Source organism: Onychostoma macrolepis, chromosome 05 (assembly GCF_012432095.1).
Source record: "Onychostoma macrolepis isolate SWU-2019 chromosome 05, ASM1243209v1, whole genome shotgun sequence".
NCBI classification, from domain to species: Eukaryota; Metazoa; Chordata; class Actinopteri; order Cypriniformes; family Cyprinidae; genus Onychostoma; species Onychostoma macrolepis.
In genome coordinates, this window is record NC_081159.1 from 28,248,804 (window position 1) to 28,265,731 (window position 16,928).

At 36.9% G+C, this 16,928-nt stretch overlaps 1 protein-coding gene across 1 annotated transcript; it reads left to right on the plus strand.

The window, feature by feature from the left end:
• Positions 1-8,843: 8,843 nt before the first annotated feature.
• Positions 8,844-15,981, plus strand: tbx2a (T-box transcription factor 2a). The gene is made up of 7 exons (XM_058777101.1): positions 8,844-9,576; positions 10,326-10,593; positions 11,193-11,339; positions 12,055-12,131; positions 12,222-12,388; positions 13,619-14,223; positions 14,656-15,981. Exons 1-7 carry the CDS (start codon positions 9,218-9,220, stop codon positions 15,091-15,093), a joined length of 2,061 nt encoding a protein of 686 aa, XP_058633084.1. The 5' UTR covers positions 8,844-9,217; the 3' UTR covers positions 15,094-15,981.
• Positions 15,982-16,928: the final 947 nt, after the last annotated feature.

Genomic DNA, 16,928 nt, shown 5'->3' on the forward strand with positions numbered 1-16,928 from the left:
ATGTAAGAAGATTATAGCTATTCACCGGAGCGCTCTAAAGCCGGACCTTATCTGTGCGTTCTAGTGTGCTTGTTCTTGATGTTGATCAATTTTCCCAGTTTTTTACTCAACCACGTTTCATCGGTGAACAGCACGAGGATGAAATTAGCCAAAAGTTGAAGACGCTGAACTGTTGAAATTGTTTGGACTCAAAACCATTATGTTTGTAAGCAATTACACAGTAAACTAATAAATTGTCTAAGTGAGTTTTGCTTGAAATGCAAAAAATGCTACATTCACTTTTTGAGCACACAGCTAGCAGACCGATGGGAATTCGGGGGAAGAAAAAAACAAATAGCCGCAGTCCAGTGTCTGAAAAGTCTCACAATGTGGGTGCATTAGGCCACACAAGAAAGGCTTTTAGGTCTTTAGTGGTGTTCATCAGCTTAAGTCCTTTAGAGTAATGAGCCACACTCACATTCCAGAGGGAGCTGGGGCTCAGAGAGGGACTGGGCCTGATCTTTGGTCGAGAAAATGATATCATTGCAGATTACGGCCGATAAAGCCATACGCGGCCCGTATGTGTGGGTATCAGTCAAGTGTGTGTCCATGCAAGTTATAATAAAGAGAATAATACATAGATATAGCAAGGTTTTATTAACCCTCTGGTGTTGTTCAGTCATTTTTGACAGAAAAATCTTACGTTTTTATTTTTTTTATTTTTTATACTTCATTGCAATGGTACACATGGTAAAGGTTTAAATGCTCCTAAAAATAGTCACACTTGTATTGTTCGTGGGTAAAAATTACCACATTGGAAATTAATAGAATGTTTAGTACTGTGCCCAAACAAAATCTTACTAAAAGCTCATATCAACCTCAAATTTGGAACACAACTTGTTTAGATTTTTGACTTTGATTTTCTTGTAGTTTTGGAGGAAAAAACTTTTTTAGTTTCACTTTTTTTTTAACACTTCAGCAATAATCTGCCAAGTGTCATCTTTAAAAAAAAATAAAAAAATAAAAAAAATAAAAGAGACCAAAATGAAGTCTGTGCTCTAAAACATTCAAAATTTAAGTTGGAAATTAAATTTTCAGGTCTATGCTCAAAAAGTGTTTAACAGGTAATCAATGGATCATAACTATTCCATAAATACAATTTAGTACCATAAAATCCCCTAAAAAATAAAAAATTAAAAAACGGGCACGAGAGGGTTAGGTTTAGGTATGGGGTAGAGTTGAATCTCGAAATAAGCAATCATGCCGAATAAGCCATTAATATTTGCTTTATAAGCACTATTAAACAGCCAATATGCTAGTAGTTCCCTAATCTAAAGTGCTACCAAAGTTCTTCAAAATATCTTCTGTTTTCTACAGAGGAAAGGAAGTCTTACAGGTTTAGAAGCACACAGGGGTGTGTAAATGATGATAGAGAACTAACCCTTAAATATAAATAAACTTCTAAATTGCAGTTCTGTCTTGACTGTGTTTTTTTTTTTGTTGAATCATTGTCATGCCTTGACAGAAATACTCAATGTCGTGAACTGTATATAATCTCTCATGTTCCCATCTTTGGGCAATCACTGAGTCCTCCTCAGCCTGTGTAACATTTAACCCCGCTATCACTTTACTGCAAGTTAACTTCTCATCACATCTGCACTGCCCATTGTGCAATCTGATCTGCCTCTTTGAGAGAAATAAAGTTAATCTTAGAGATGTCTAAGCTTTTGAATGGGATTTCAACTTTACAGTTTCGACCTTGCAGTGACTCCATCTGAGCCCAGGGTGACCTAACATAATGTCAAATGTGTCCCAGGTGTGGACTGTGACCGGAGAGGTGAAAGCGAACGAGATTGATGGCCCTCTTCCTGCCTGCTTTCGTCTCTGATGTTACTAGAGATGGAGATGATCATTCAGAGGTTGGAGAACGCCTGGATGTAGCAGGCCAATTGTTAGTTCTCTCGATGGATGACTGAGAAATGCAGAACACCTTTTCCATCTTTTTTTGTTTTATCTTTCTCTGATTTTCTATCTTTTTCTTTTTCCCAGTGTGTCTATAAACAGTCAGTGTACAATTTATTGACAGCAGTCAGGTCTTGGAAAAGAGAAAAGAGTCATATGTAAATCTTGTGCTGTAAAAACAAAAACAAAACAAAACAAAAAACAACAACAACAGATTTGACATAAGAGAAAATTGAATGAAAAAAAAAAAAGGAAATTGTGACATTATTTACTCACTCTCATGATGTAAAAAGACAAAAGATGATATTTTGTTTCAGTTCTTTTTTATGAATTCAAAAGCCCAAAACTTTCAAGCTCTAAAAGGGCATAAAGGTAGCATGAAATTAATCCATACAGCTCAACCTCAAACATCATGACTTTGTTCACGTGATGCACAAGAACCAAGTAACCAAGTTTAGTTGATATTTATGGTTTGTGTCGGCATATTTGATGTAGTCTGTGAAGATATGTTTTGATTCAAGGGCGATTAAAGACTTAATTATCTTTTCATCATAAAAGTCATCATGTCACTTCAGAAGACGTAAAATATATCAATAGATGTGTATGTCATAAAACCGTAATGTACTTTAAGCATATTATTCAAATATGCAAATGATGACAAAGTTTTCTGTTTTGGATGAAGTCTATTAATTGAATAGATCAGTTGTTTCCAAACAGCAGTGGGATTAAATGGAGATCAAATGGAGAATTTGCTGTCTTTTAGGAGAATTTGCCTAAAAAAAAAAATGTATTTTGCTATCTCCCGCTTTTCAGATGTTTCTCAGAAAAAGATCACAGTGATCTCACATTATTTGCCAATAACTTAAGAATTGGAAAATAAAAGCTGGAGATTTTAACATAAACTCCAGAATTTCTTATAATACCAAATTATTAGGGTTACCATTTATCCATATTTATTTTATAGCTCTTAACTCCTATTGTGTGTCAAAATTGTCTGTTTGTGTCATTATTTAAGAGAAGAGAAGAGAAGAGAAGAGAAGAGAAGAGAAGAGAAGAGAAGAGAAGAGAAGAGAAGAGAAGAGAAGAGAAGAGAAGAGAAGAGAAGAGAAGAGAAGAGAAGAGAAGAGCAAGTAATGTCCCATAACCTGTCCTCCCCACCTCTTGACTCAACTCATCATATGGCTTTAATTACGAGTTATTACCCTCAGTATCCAGGGAGCCATTCCTCTTGTGTGGGACCTCTGAGATCACTTCCTACACTAGAAGTGTATTGTCTCAGCACAGAGAGACAGAATGAGAGAAAGTGTGTGTGTGTGTGTGTGTGTGTGTACAAAAAGCTATATAAGCAGATAGTTCCCACAGAGCAGGGTTCGTTGCCAATTCAATACTACATAACCACTCTGACAACAATATTTCCATCAGATTTCCTTATACGAATCCTCCTTATTCCTTCTGCCTAACCCAAGCTAAGTTACCTGTGTTTGTATCAATCACCCAGTATAAAAACATCTATAGTGCTCTCAGAGAGGTGTAATGCTGATGTAGGGTGAGACTGACCTGTGAAGTTAAAACATTCACCTTACAATACAACCCAGAAGAGAGCTGACTCTCCCCCACACTCCCGCTAGCCTTTGATCAGTGGTGAATCTCATCCCAGAGGCTGGCTGAAAGAATGACCTTTTTAAGGCATCCCAAATATTTTTTCGCCACTTGCCAACAGATGAAGATCAAAAAAAAAAAAAAAAGAACTCAGCAATTGTCCAGCAATATTTTACAAGAATTCAAAGGCTATTATCAGCTTGGAACAACACACATACATGTATTGCATTGCTGTTGCTTCCATAATCAGTCAGGAAAAAATATATAAATAATTAAATTCCGTCTCCAACTTGCTCTACATTAACACAGCAAAATGTCTCATATATATATATATATATATATATATGTGTGTGTGTGTGTGTGTGTGTGTGTGTGTGTATACACGTACACATATACACCAATGCTCTGACACACCAAGCAAACATGGCTCAACTGTTTGTATTAACTAAAGCTTTCATACCTATTGTGTGGTTAGTTTTGTACCCTTTAATAAATAGTTTTTTCCTTTTTTCCAGTGCTGTTATTGGAAGCCTTTGGAGGATGGCTATATTTTGTCGTAATGGTTACCAAGGTGAAATGTGTTCAAAGAATACATTGATTTACAAAAGTATTTGTCCAGGGGTTTTATTGGCTTTTAACTTTTTATTTGATTTTATTAGGTGTAATCAAAATAAATTCATAAGTTAAGTCGCTTTTGAGCAGGTTTTCTGGCACTTATTTGATTTTTGCAGCGCGCAAACTCGTGACACAGAACGGACACAGACGTTCAAAGTCACGCAAATACATGCCCATCACTTTTTGTGTACACTAATGGTCTGCAATCTACAGATCAACAGGCATCAAGCTATAAAACTTTTGTAATTATCGGATTGGTGTCGCTGATTTCAAATTCGCGTATTTTATAAATCATCTATAAATCAAGTGCTAATTAATGCAGATTAGGTATAGACCTTAATGCTGTGTGGTACAATTTATTTATTTATTATTATTATTCAGTCTTTTCTGTTGTTGAATATGAATCCGTAATATACACACACATATAGCCTATAAGGGCCTATATATCTTTGGAATAAATGGCATCACAAAATTCTATAAAAGTTCCTAAACTTGTACATTTAATAAGACGATTTCCTTATTTGATGGAATTCTATGACAACAGGCGATTCATGTTGCTGCTTTCTTCTTTTCTTTGTGTGTGTAAAGTATGTTGAGCGCTCGTCTTATAAAATCAGCCTGATCACTTGATCCTCTATTGATGAACACGAGCCGTTGGGAAGAGTTTTAATCATTATAGCCACATCTTCAAGAATAAATTTAGGCATATGCTCGTGCTTGTACATTTTTGCACTTGTAATAAAATCCCCAAAATGACAAACCTGACCTGATCCTTGACTTGCTTGTTTAGAATATGGAAAAAAATAGGCTAGACACTTCTAGTAGATTATTGTCGGAATGGGTATTAAAATGTGTGGATTGTAACATGTAAGGTTGTTTAATATGCTGTATGATGTGGCAGAACTTTGTAGCATAGTCGTTAATTATGTTAATGAGCTCTTTGGTATTAACAATTCGTAAAGAAACTCATTTAAAACCATATTAATAAAGAAACGTTCACATTTATTTGATCAACATCTTACACAACCTGGAACAGAAGATGTTTAGATTATATTACCCTTATCTCTAGATATTTAAATCTTGTTCTATGTGTTTGGTTTGGATTCAGGATGAAAGGCGTGTTTGAGTTTACTAAGGACAAGGAGTGGCATTAATCCTATAGGTCTAATAATCATATTTTATTTCCAGTCACTTGAATATTTCGAAATGAAACGTTCAAATTAAGCGGCGAAGTCATGTTTTCTTTTATCGCCTTGTCTCTGTTTGTAATCTTAATAAATAATTTTCTTTGTCTTTAAGTTTTCTGTGCTCTACACCAAAGAAAACAAAGTATCTGAAACGGATAAAGACAATATTAGGCTATATAAAACAGGTTCTTATTAAAGTATGACGTGATTTTATATTTCATTTTCATAGTGTTGATGTCACTCCTTGTGTTGCTGTATAAGAGCTCACCTGCTGACTCGCGAATAAACTAAAAACATTAAAGGCCAAGTTTGAGTTACTCCAAAAGGAAAAACTATAGGATCAGTCATGTTCACCAAAATGTAATGTATGTATGGTGATGAAACAATTCGTCCTATTTTAGTTTTTTATTTCTTAAAAGTTTAACAAATAAAAGTAAAAATAAAAGGGCTGACTCCTACATTTGTGTGGAAATGACGCTTACTGTATTTTGTCATTCGAATTAATGATATTGAAATAAATGTTTGCTTTTACAGAAGACTATATCACAACGTGATAAAACAATAGATTAACTTATGCTATCTCTGAGTGTCTTGTGTTGGCCTACAAACATTTTGCAAAACATAAAAGAAACAAAAAGAGATATTTTTTTACATTTTAATATCACGTGGTTGTAGAATATGCACCTATAACATCGGCAGCAGGACAGCGGAGGAGAGAGTGTGAAGGAGGGGTTCTTCTGGGCTGTTCTTGAACCGAGAAATATGAAGAACTTTGACAGGTCTTAAACGGTCTGGCGCCAAGAACTTGATCCACAGGATAAATACAGCGTTAGGGCTGTTTGCGGGTGATGCTGTGCAATGGTGATTGCTTAGATTTGCAAAACTTTTTGGAAACAACTGACTATCCTGTAGGCGGGGAAAGAGATGATGAATAACATTAGGCTATATATTTTTAATTTTGCATATCTTTAAACTCAGTTATTTTAAGCTAAGACCAAAGAGTGGTCAATTAGCTATACGTTCGCAAGACTTTCTTGTCGGTTCGCTATATGTTCGAAAAAGAGAGAAAGATTAGAAAGCGTTTGAATGAAATCGCGCCCTTAAATAACACCTGCATTGACAACTGTGGTACGCGGGGCCTCGGCGTAAATTTACTAAAACAAATAAATGAGGTGGACTACTACATGGATCTTTGTTTATATAATTAACTTGATGAGTATATACATGGTAAAATCATTAACTTGCTTCATGTGGGGTTAATCTGTGCAAACCTCTTTTCAACATATTGTAGTACATAAACTAAAGTTAACGATGTTATTGCTCAACATTGTCAGTTGTGTAATTTATTTCTATCTATCCTCAAACTTTTGACATACCTCCCCTCGAACAAGTAGACGTAAATGCTTTGTAATTCATGATTTTATTCATTCAGGCCAAGCAAACTGTCACATTTCTGAAATTAAAATATAGATTTAAACAATAAGTTGCGATATATAGGCTACCAATACAAATAAACGTACAAAAAACGTATCTATAAGTAATAGGCCTATTATATTTATAAACAATAAATCAATTGCAGTTCAATAACTAAGAATAAAATAGAACACGAGGTACAATAAAATACAGTAATTCTATATTGACATTTATATAGCTAAACAATCAATTAAATACAGTCATCTGTTGTTGACTATTACAGTAGGCTACTTCAAAACACTTCAAAACAATTGAACAATTCAAAATCCACCTGCATTCATCATTTATCTACATTGAAAACATGAAGCTTGCCCCCTAATAAAAGACTAGAACTCTTACCAAAGACGAAACATGTCGATACAGGATGATCCAAAACAATATTTTTATGTCCTTCTTCTGTTGTTCTGAAATTAATCTTTCCATACACCCTTGACTAAAAAATCCTGGACCCGTAACTCAAGATCCTCGCATCTGTCATAAATTCAAGCCCGCAGAGCTGCTTCATCTCTGACGGTATTAGGTCAGAAGCAACCTGTGTCTCCCCAACCCTCTCAGGACAGTTTTGAGTCCTTCAGTGGGAAGTCATTTCTGAGGTTTACAGTGAGCAATTCGGAGACTGAAAGAAGTCAGCTGAAAGGAACAAACAAAATGCATTTCCTTTTGACATGGTACGGCTTTCCAAATATCTGAACACATGATGCGTGGAATTAATGTCAATCATACATTGTTCTTTCTCATAGTAGTCTAGCCAGGATTGATCAGATTCAGACATCGTTTCAAACACAAGAGATAAATCTTCCATCCGTGGACTTTCACTAGGTCTAATTAATTGTTGAAAGTGGAAATAGACTGGCACAAAAAATTGGGGGGATTTCTTTCTAAACATGTAAGCTTTGTGGAACACTGAGTGGATTGGTGCACTCTGAGAATTCGGGGGTAAATATGAATTGACAGGGGTAGGTTCTTATTGTGGGACTCCAGCCGACTGGCGCCAAGCGCTCTTTAACAAACTGAGTCCCACTTAATCAAGGATCTGTTGACGAGCCTCTTAAAGGTACACGACTGCTTATGGAGCTTTAAAGCTCAGATTGTTACTCTGCTGTACCCTGTCGGTCGATTTAACGTGAACTAATCGTGAACAGTTCTGGGAAATAAGGAGAGAGGTCACATGAAATTTATATGCTACATAAGCTACATAACCCACTAATCATGCCTCGATTTACTGAATTTGTTCCAGGCAGTATTTAAAAAAGCGCGTTTTGCCAAACTCTGTGTGATAATTCCTCGTTTTTCCTTCCAGTAGGCAATCCGTAAAAAAGGACAAAAATCTCGCTGAAACCTTCCTTCCTTTTCGTCTTCAAATGCACTCTGATTTTAGACGAGCATCCCATTCCGTGCACCGTGCAACAAACTTTGTACTGAATATCGCCTGAAGAAGTAAAATATCCTGTAATATGTTTCATCTGGTCGATTTATAGGCTATCAGTTAATTGTGCAAACTTTAGGAAAGTTGTTATAATAAATAAGTGCATTTGTTCTTTAATATAATGCTACTAGAATGTCCGTGGCGTGCTGGTTGCTATATTATAAAACCATTAAAATAGCGACAGTTTATTCGACGTTAGAATAATTTTGGTATGTTAGTTACACGTAACTGTAAAATGCAATGTCCAAAATGCTATATTTCTTAAAGTGCGACATTGGAGCATAAAGATCAAGAAAGCACACGATCGCCAAACTGATGAAACACAAGCCGAAAAAAGCACTCTCTTACCCGGCTGCCTAACAGCAAGATGACCGTTCCTCTGTTAGGTTATGCGGGGGTGGGGTTTCCAGATCCTTACTCTGTCATTGGTTAATATTTTATTCTGTTGACATGTTTTCTTACTGCAAATGCTTCCGACACCTTCTAGCCAACCCCCCCTTCACGATCTTGGCTGGAGCTGTCAAAACCACGCCTATGGAGCTCTACAATTGGTCCAGAATGCGTAAAATCTGCAATCAAGACGGTTTGGTTCATTAGTACGGGGGAACCAGTGAGAAGAGACATGTAAGACAGACGCAGTTACACAGTGGTCAGGGAAGAACCTAAATATTCTACATCAGTGCGCAGGACTTTCGCATCATTGTTATTGGGGCTGCTTTAGTTTCTGTTGTGGCTTGGACAGAAGGAAAGCTGTAAATCTACACAGAAGTGTCAATGTTGCTTTATTGAAGGATATTATCACTGTACTGCAACTGGACATCCCCGACGGTATACTGCCATTTCCTACCAGTCCTCTTCAACTACTGTGAAACCAACACTGTCTTTTTAAGAGGGCGACAGCCAGTCGGACTTACGCGAGTGACAGGCGCAATTATTTTAGAATATTATATTTTCATCTGACTTTTTGGATGCACCGATGAGAGATCCAGTTTTCACAGCGAACGCTATGGCTTATCACCCTTTTCACGCGCACAGGCCGGCCGACTTTCCCATGTCAGCTTTCCTTGCGGCGGCTCAACCCTCGTTCTTCCCAGCGCTCACTTTACCACCGGGTCTCAGTAAACCGCTGGCGGATCATGCGCTCTCCGGCGCGGCTGAGGCTGGCTTACACGCGGCGCTTGGACATCACCACCAGGCGGCTCATCTCCGCTCCTTCAAGAGTCTCGAGCCAGAGGAGGATGTTGAAGACGATCCTAAAGTTACATTAGAAGCTAAGGACCTTTGGGATCAATTCCATAAAATTGGAACCGAAATGGTCATCACTAAATCGGGAAGGTAAGGCCGTGTTATTTCCCCTTAGATAACTTGGATGATAATAACGATGTTTATGTAGGCTACTTACCCTCGAAAATGTTTTGTCTGTTTCTCTATAGAAAATTTAGATTATTTAGTTCGAAATTAAATAGCTATTGCGCGATAGAAATTATGTTTTGGATGATCGAATTACATCAACGGCATTAAACAGTCACAAAAGGCTCCATTTCTATTCCATGTCAGCATTAGAATAATATTCACATTCGTTCTGTTAAGGCAATCGTAAACAAACTCATACCTGTTATATAGCCTAGCTAAGTATAGTTAATGCTTTTGAACAATGTAAATATTGCGCTACACAAAGGGGAACTACTTTTTTACGAAACACACACACACCCCAGCCGTAATTGGCTGTGGGGTCTTTTTTCCCTCTACTTCTTTTTTTAGCTTAGGCCCTACCTGAAATATGTAAATATAAGACGGATAAAGGAGTAAGAATCCCCCTGATTACAGGAATATTCTCGTAAAATATTTAAAAACATTAGCGAGGATATAGTCTGGTACAATTGTGTTATTGGATAGCCTGTTAGCCTATGCCACACGACCTAGATATGAAAGATATTTATTTCTGGTTAAAATGGAAAGTGTATAGCTCAACTACTTGTTTGTGTTTCATTTCTTTTAAAATGTCTTTACAAGGTTAAATAAATATTTTGTTGACTAAATTCGGCCCCGTGACCGATACGGTTATATGTCTGTTCCGTCCACAGGAGAATGTTTCCTCCGTTTAAAGTGCGCGTGAACGGCCTGGACAAAAAAGCAAAGTATATACTTTTGATGGATATTGTTGCGGCAGACGACTGTCGATACAAATTTCACAACTCTCGATGGATGGTCGCAGGAAAAGCCGATCCGGAGATGCCCAAACGAATGTACATTCACCCGGATAGCCCGGCCACGGGTGAACAGTGGATGGCAAAGCCTGTTGCTTTCCACAAACTCAAACTGACCAACAATATTTCGGATAAACATGGATTTGTAAGTTGCATTAATTTATCTTGAACTGCCTTCCTATTATGTTATTTCCATTCAGTGAGAGTATAACTTGAAAAAGATAAAGTTATCTAGGTGATCAAGAAGCAAAGATGATTACGAGATTAAGCCAAGCACAGAGTTTGGACATTTAGGGTGCAGTGGGGTTTTTTAACGTGTTTTCAGTGTCTGTCGCTTAAATGAAGCAATATAGAGAAGTTGCCTTAACATTTAAATGCCATTCGGCAAACGGCAAACTGTCCCATGGTCGACAGTCTGAGGCAAATGTTTTTTTTTTTTGTTTGTTTTTTTTTTGTAAAACAGTCAAGCCTAAATGTCAATTTCGAAAATATTTTTGTATTATAGGCTAATTAGCTTCCAAGGCTAATACTCAATTATACAATTACTTATCTCAACTATCACCCCAAAAACCTTAACATTATTATAGTAGAAAAAGGCCTTTTACTCGAATTATTATTAGTCTAATATTAGGCTACTATTATTATTATTATTATTGTGCAGATTTTTTATTTTATAGTTTTAACTACATTTTGATACCGTTGATTGGTATTGTTATTGACCGAATACTTTTTTTTATCTTTCAGACCATTCTAAATTCGATGCACAAATACCAACCCAGGTTTCATATCGTTAGAGCCAACGATATTCTGAAGCTCCCTTATAGCACCTTCAGGACATATGTATTTCCTGAGACCGATTTTATAGCTGTCACTGCATATCAGAATGACAAGGTAAGTTACTAGCGCCTAAATTTAGTTTAGATGTTTCTTCTTTTTTTTCAGTTGTTCGTTGTCATATTATTATTATTATTATTATTGAGCTCAAGGAAATTATTTGTAACATATTTTTTGTAGCCTATATTTTAAAATTCTGTTTAGTATATGCTATGTGTGGCTATGTGTCCTTCTGTCTTTTTGTCATTGCCATGAAAAGAATTCAGTTTGTTGATTATAATTGGGATGACAGCACATTGAGTCTGGTGGCTCTATAAATGTAAAGTTTACAGAACAGTTACAATCGATACGTGCAACGAATAGTTGTTTGTATGTATAACTTAAGATGCTTAGTAATAGGATATATTCAACAATCAAACTTTGTTGACCCCGTAAAAAAGAAAAGTCTATGCAGCGTGAAACTAGACTACATTATGTGAAGCCACAATGTATTTGACTGAACAAACAAAAGTATTCGGATTATTTAACTTAATAACTAGGAATTAAAACGTTATAAACTTGCATTAATTAATCTTAATTAACAAAATATTTAACCAGCCGTTGTGGAGATAGCCATTAAAGACATTTTATAGGCTATAGTTTATTTCACTTGATAATTCGTTAAAAAAAAAACACGTATTACAGTTACAGAACAATTTATTTTGAAAAAGGCTGCGCCAAAGAAGCATGAAAAAATACAATAGGCCTAAATCTAATTTTACTCTTTTTCTAGATCACACAACTGAAAATCGATCATAATCCATTTGCGAAAGGATTCAGAGACACGGGGAATGGAAGAAGAGAAAAAAGGTACTGTGTCTGAACGGTTATTTTAAACCATCAAATATGCACAAAACACAAACATTTAGGTATGACATCTAATTTGACATAAACTTTCAGAAAACAGTTAGCCCTGCCATCAATGCGCATGTATGATGATCAATGCAAAGTCGATCGAGATGGAGGAGATTCGGACGATTCATCTTGCGAACAAACTGCTGGAAGGGATTCAGTTCATTCACCGATTGGACCAGCAACAAGTCCACTTAAATTCAACAGATCCAGAGGTAAAAACATGCATTGCAATTACATTCCAGCTTTTCCTAATTTAGTCCAAAGTTTCTTATGTTTATTTATATGTTAACATAAAAAAAAAAAACATAAACGTTTTCTATGCATTGAATCAACTTATTTTAATGTGCATCATATAGATTTTTTGTTTATTAGATTAGATTTTATTAGTTCTGGACCTTTTTCCCTATGTAATGAACTTCATGCTGCTGCTAAACCAGCAACTTAAAACTATTGAGAGTGAATTGATGAATACAGTGTCAGTATGTTTACAGTCAGTTGCCTGCTAGTTGTTTAGTTACTGTCAGTTTGATCTGTCTGGCTGGAAGTGTTTCCCAGTGTCTGGTGTTTATTGCATAGCATACCATAGCATCTGCAATTAGCTACATACACTATAAATATGCACAGCCATTGTTCTTTAATTTGTGATTATCCAGTCTATTATTTTAAATATATCTGACAGGCGAAAAGAAAGAACTGTCTGTTATAATTGTTTAATACGTTTAATCTTTTTTCTAATATTATCGCACAATTTGTTTTTTGGGGGCATTTAATAGTAAATAAGTACCAGAGATCTCATTTAATATATAGCAAAGTGTCCGTGCTTTCAAACTTTATTTTTTACTATTTTGCCTTTTAATTTAGCTTAAACAAACTATGACATTTTGTGACTGTTTTATAGATGGAATGAAGGCTATTGTATTACTTGTTGAGGGATCAGTGTGGTTAGTATTTTCTCAGATTAAAATAAAACATTTCAATATAAAGTTGCAAAAATTAGCTGATGAGTCTCTTGGTTTTCTACAGAACCAGTTTATGAGAATTATTAGTCCTTGAAGCACGTCTGGTTATAGGTTTGTGATATATAAGTGTATATTGGTTTTATAAAGAATGTCTCATGCACGTTTTGGTTCTGCTAATTTTTCATCTGAATTTCATCACAATTCATTAAGAACTCATTAAAAATTTTCCTTCAAACTACCCAAATCTTTAACATTTCATGAAGTCATGCTCGTGCCATGAATGAAAACAGAGGAAGAAAGTAATTAGCGTGGAAAACACATTTAGTCCATTCTTGTGTAATCAAAGGGAGTAATTAAACAGATGCAAGTTGGTATGTTATAAGGAGTGAAAATAACAGTCTACATTTATAAAACGGACACTTTGGTTTTATCAAATAAATAAATAAATAGAGCTGATGTGCTTAATATATCTATATTTTCCAGATGACAAAAACTGCAATGAAAGTGACAACGAACTTGACCAACATGATGATGGAATGATCAGAGTCAGTAGTCCAGACCCGAGACCACGATCACCATTCAGCCCACACTGCGAGGACAGAGTCAACGAGAGAACTAACCCAGAAAAGAAAGGGAACTATTCGGATTCAAGGAAAGAAACTGACTCTGTCTTCAGCATCAGAAACTTGGAGAAGGACAAACTGGACAGCAGGAGTTTGAAAGAATCAGATAACTCTAAAAAGGATGCAGACTCTGTGGGCCTGAGCGCAGTCAAGGATGGCTTTTCCCCTCTGATGGTCCAAACAGAAAGCCCATCACATTTTAGTGCAAGTCACTTGCAAAGTCTAGCCTTCTCTGGTTTACACAATCAACATTTCTTTAACCCACTGAGTACAGGACAACCACTCTTATTTCACCCTGGGCAGTTTGCTATGACTCCTAGTGCTTTCTCAACCATGGGCATGGGACACTTGTTAGCCTCAATGTCTGGAGCAAGTGGACTAGAGAATGGCAGCCTCTCCTCTCAGAGCACCAGTTCACCCAACCCTTTCCCATTCCACTTATCACAACATATGCTTGCATCTCAGGTATGATGATTATTTACTATAATATGCATTAACTTATCACTAACTTATAATAAAATGTAGCCTACTTCAAATCTGTCTAAATATTTGCTATCTTCAGATATTATCACAGCACCCCCAAGATAAAACAGCAAAAAGTAGTTCTTCAACCTCCATCAAATCCTGTTTTATATGTTATAAATCTGCATTTTCTTTCCAAACGGTTTTATCAGTTAGGCTAAACAATGTCGGCTGAATTTGGAGTCAGTCCTAAATGAGGGAAATTGATGTTTATGCTTGTAGACATCATTTTTTAATTATATCACTCTTTGTCAGCCTCGTTTAGCCAAAATGCATTTCGCGAGAACTATAATTCTCACCTTTCTTAACAAGACGAATTTATTTCTCCATTTTGCTATGATAATGAATTAAAATAGCTTGTTGTTTTGCATTTAGGGTATCTCCATGCCACCGTTCGGGGGATTGCTACCCTACCCGTACACGTACATGGCGGCTGCAGCTGCAGCGGCCTCCGCTCTCCCCGCCAGCGGCGCCGCCTCCACCCTCAGCCGGAACCCTTTTCTCAGCAGCGCGCGGCCAAGGCTGCGATTCAATCCCTATCAGATCCCAGTGTCTATTCCTCAGAGTACCGGTCTGCTCACCACCGGCGTACCGAGCGCTCTGAGCGCGGAGTCGGAGTCATCGAAATCAGGCAGCAGGGAAAGCAGTCCTATATCTGAACACCACAGCCATAAAACCGGAAGCGGCCAGAATAAGGGATCTCCCAAATCTTCAGGGACGGATTCCGTTAACGAACTGCAGAACATACAAAGATTAGTCAGCGGACTGGAGAAACACAGAGACGTGTCACCCCGTAGCGATTCACCAAAGTGATCCACGAACACAACCATTCGCACTTTCTAATTGCATAACTAATTGATGCTTGAAGTTATGGCTCGGACATTGGAACATCCCTCATCATACCTGGATTTAGAAGAGAACTGTAGCATATGTTACGCCCACTTTTCGGATCTATAAGGCATGCTGATTTCATTCACCCTTAATTTGGCGAAGAAATTATACTATGAAAAGAGAAAACGCAAATCCCTGGACTGTTCTTTTTTTTTTTTTTTCTGTTTGAATTTGCTTAACATGCAGCTTAATATCCAAACAATTTTAGGTTCAAATTTTTCAGTGTATTTTGAAAAAGGACTGCAAACGCAACAGTCTCTGACAACATCTGAGGATGCGCAACGTTCAAGTTGCTTGTGTCTGGGACCCGTTTTTCTAATTATTTATAATGTTAAAAGTAAAACACGTATGTAAATAAGGTTAATGGACTTAAGGAGACGGATTTTAATTTATTAAAAACTGTACATTGGTGTGTAAATACTATTAGGTCTCGATTTGTTACATTTATATATTTTTTTCTCATTTACAAATATGAATATTATCTAGCGCTTGATAGCAGGAAACCGAATGTGTTATGTTTGTGATATCCTGCCAGACACGTAAAGGAAAAGCCACTGTAAATCTAAATCTCTGGTGATACATTTGAAAGCTATTTCATTTGTAGCTAAATTCAACAAAAGATGTTTAAATGTAATGATGGTCCATAGGCAGGGACAACTCAGGTTTCTTTCTAATCTTGCATTGAGAAGGTCATTGTGTAGTTTCTCTTATGAGAGCTTATCTGTTTAAACATCTCGGTGCTGGATTTTCGGGTAAATTAGCGATTTTGTTGCATTCTCTCAGTTTCAATAAAACGAAAGTGTTCATTTAGTCTTTTGTATTCTTTTGTGTGATTAGCCTAGGCCTATATATTTCCTATGTAGGCATATGGAATGCTACAAGCATTCTTAATTAGATCACTCATTGGCCTACTGATCAGGGATGCGTTACCCAAGACCATCGTAAGCTTAAATTGATCGTAACTCCACTGGTTTCAATGGGTCTATGTACTTAAGCTCACGATACTTTTGGGAAACGCAGCCCAGTTTTATTGAAATGATTTAGATCAGATGCGTTAACCTTGCAGCTTTTTGCTTTGCCTGATCCTGGGATTCAAACATTTGTGAATTAAGATCAACTAGGCCTACACAATTTCATTTAATCGAAACAATTAGTGTAGCCTATAGGTTAGCCTGGTAGCTGGTTGTGGGCCGTTCTGCAGTTACCTTCAGCTAAAACTGATGTAGCTGCGCCATCTGTTGATCATATGGATGTAGTTTATCCATCAAACACGGTGGTTCTGACAAATAATTGGTCTTAATCAATGCTATCTAAAAGCATAATCGTAATAAAATTATGCTGTTTGAAAATGTTTCATAACAAAAGTCATACTATTAGCCATAATTAATGTCTGATCACAATTAATGATGTCTGAAACATAGAGAGGTTGGCAGTATGTTCAAAAACTTTCCATCTGCGTTCGCCATAACTCGCTCAACAACTTCAAAAAGCACATTGTGTTAGGCTGAGCTATTTTTACCGACTTGCTCTTTGCTTGTTTGTTCTGCGCGGGACTTTTCTTAGGTGCGCATTAATATAGGCCACTAATCTCGTACTATACCATTATGCACCGGGTGGGGGAGGATAGAGAGAGAGTCGAGAAAAGTGTCACCGTCCTGGTGGAAGGGTTAAACGCCGCGGCAGGGACGCCTCACAGCCTCAGCAGCAGACAGTCCTTTGTCCACAATCCGGCGCCTGTCGCCTGCCTGCCGGCCACA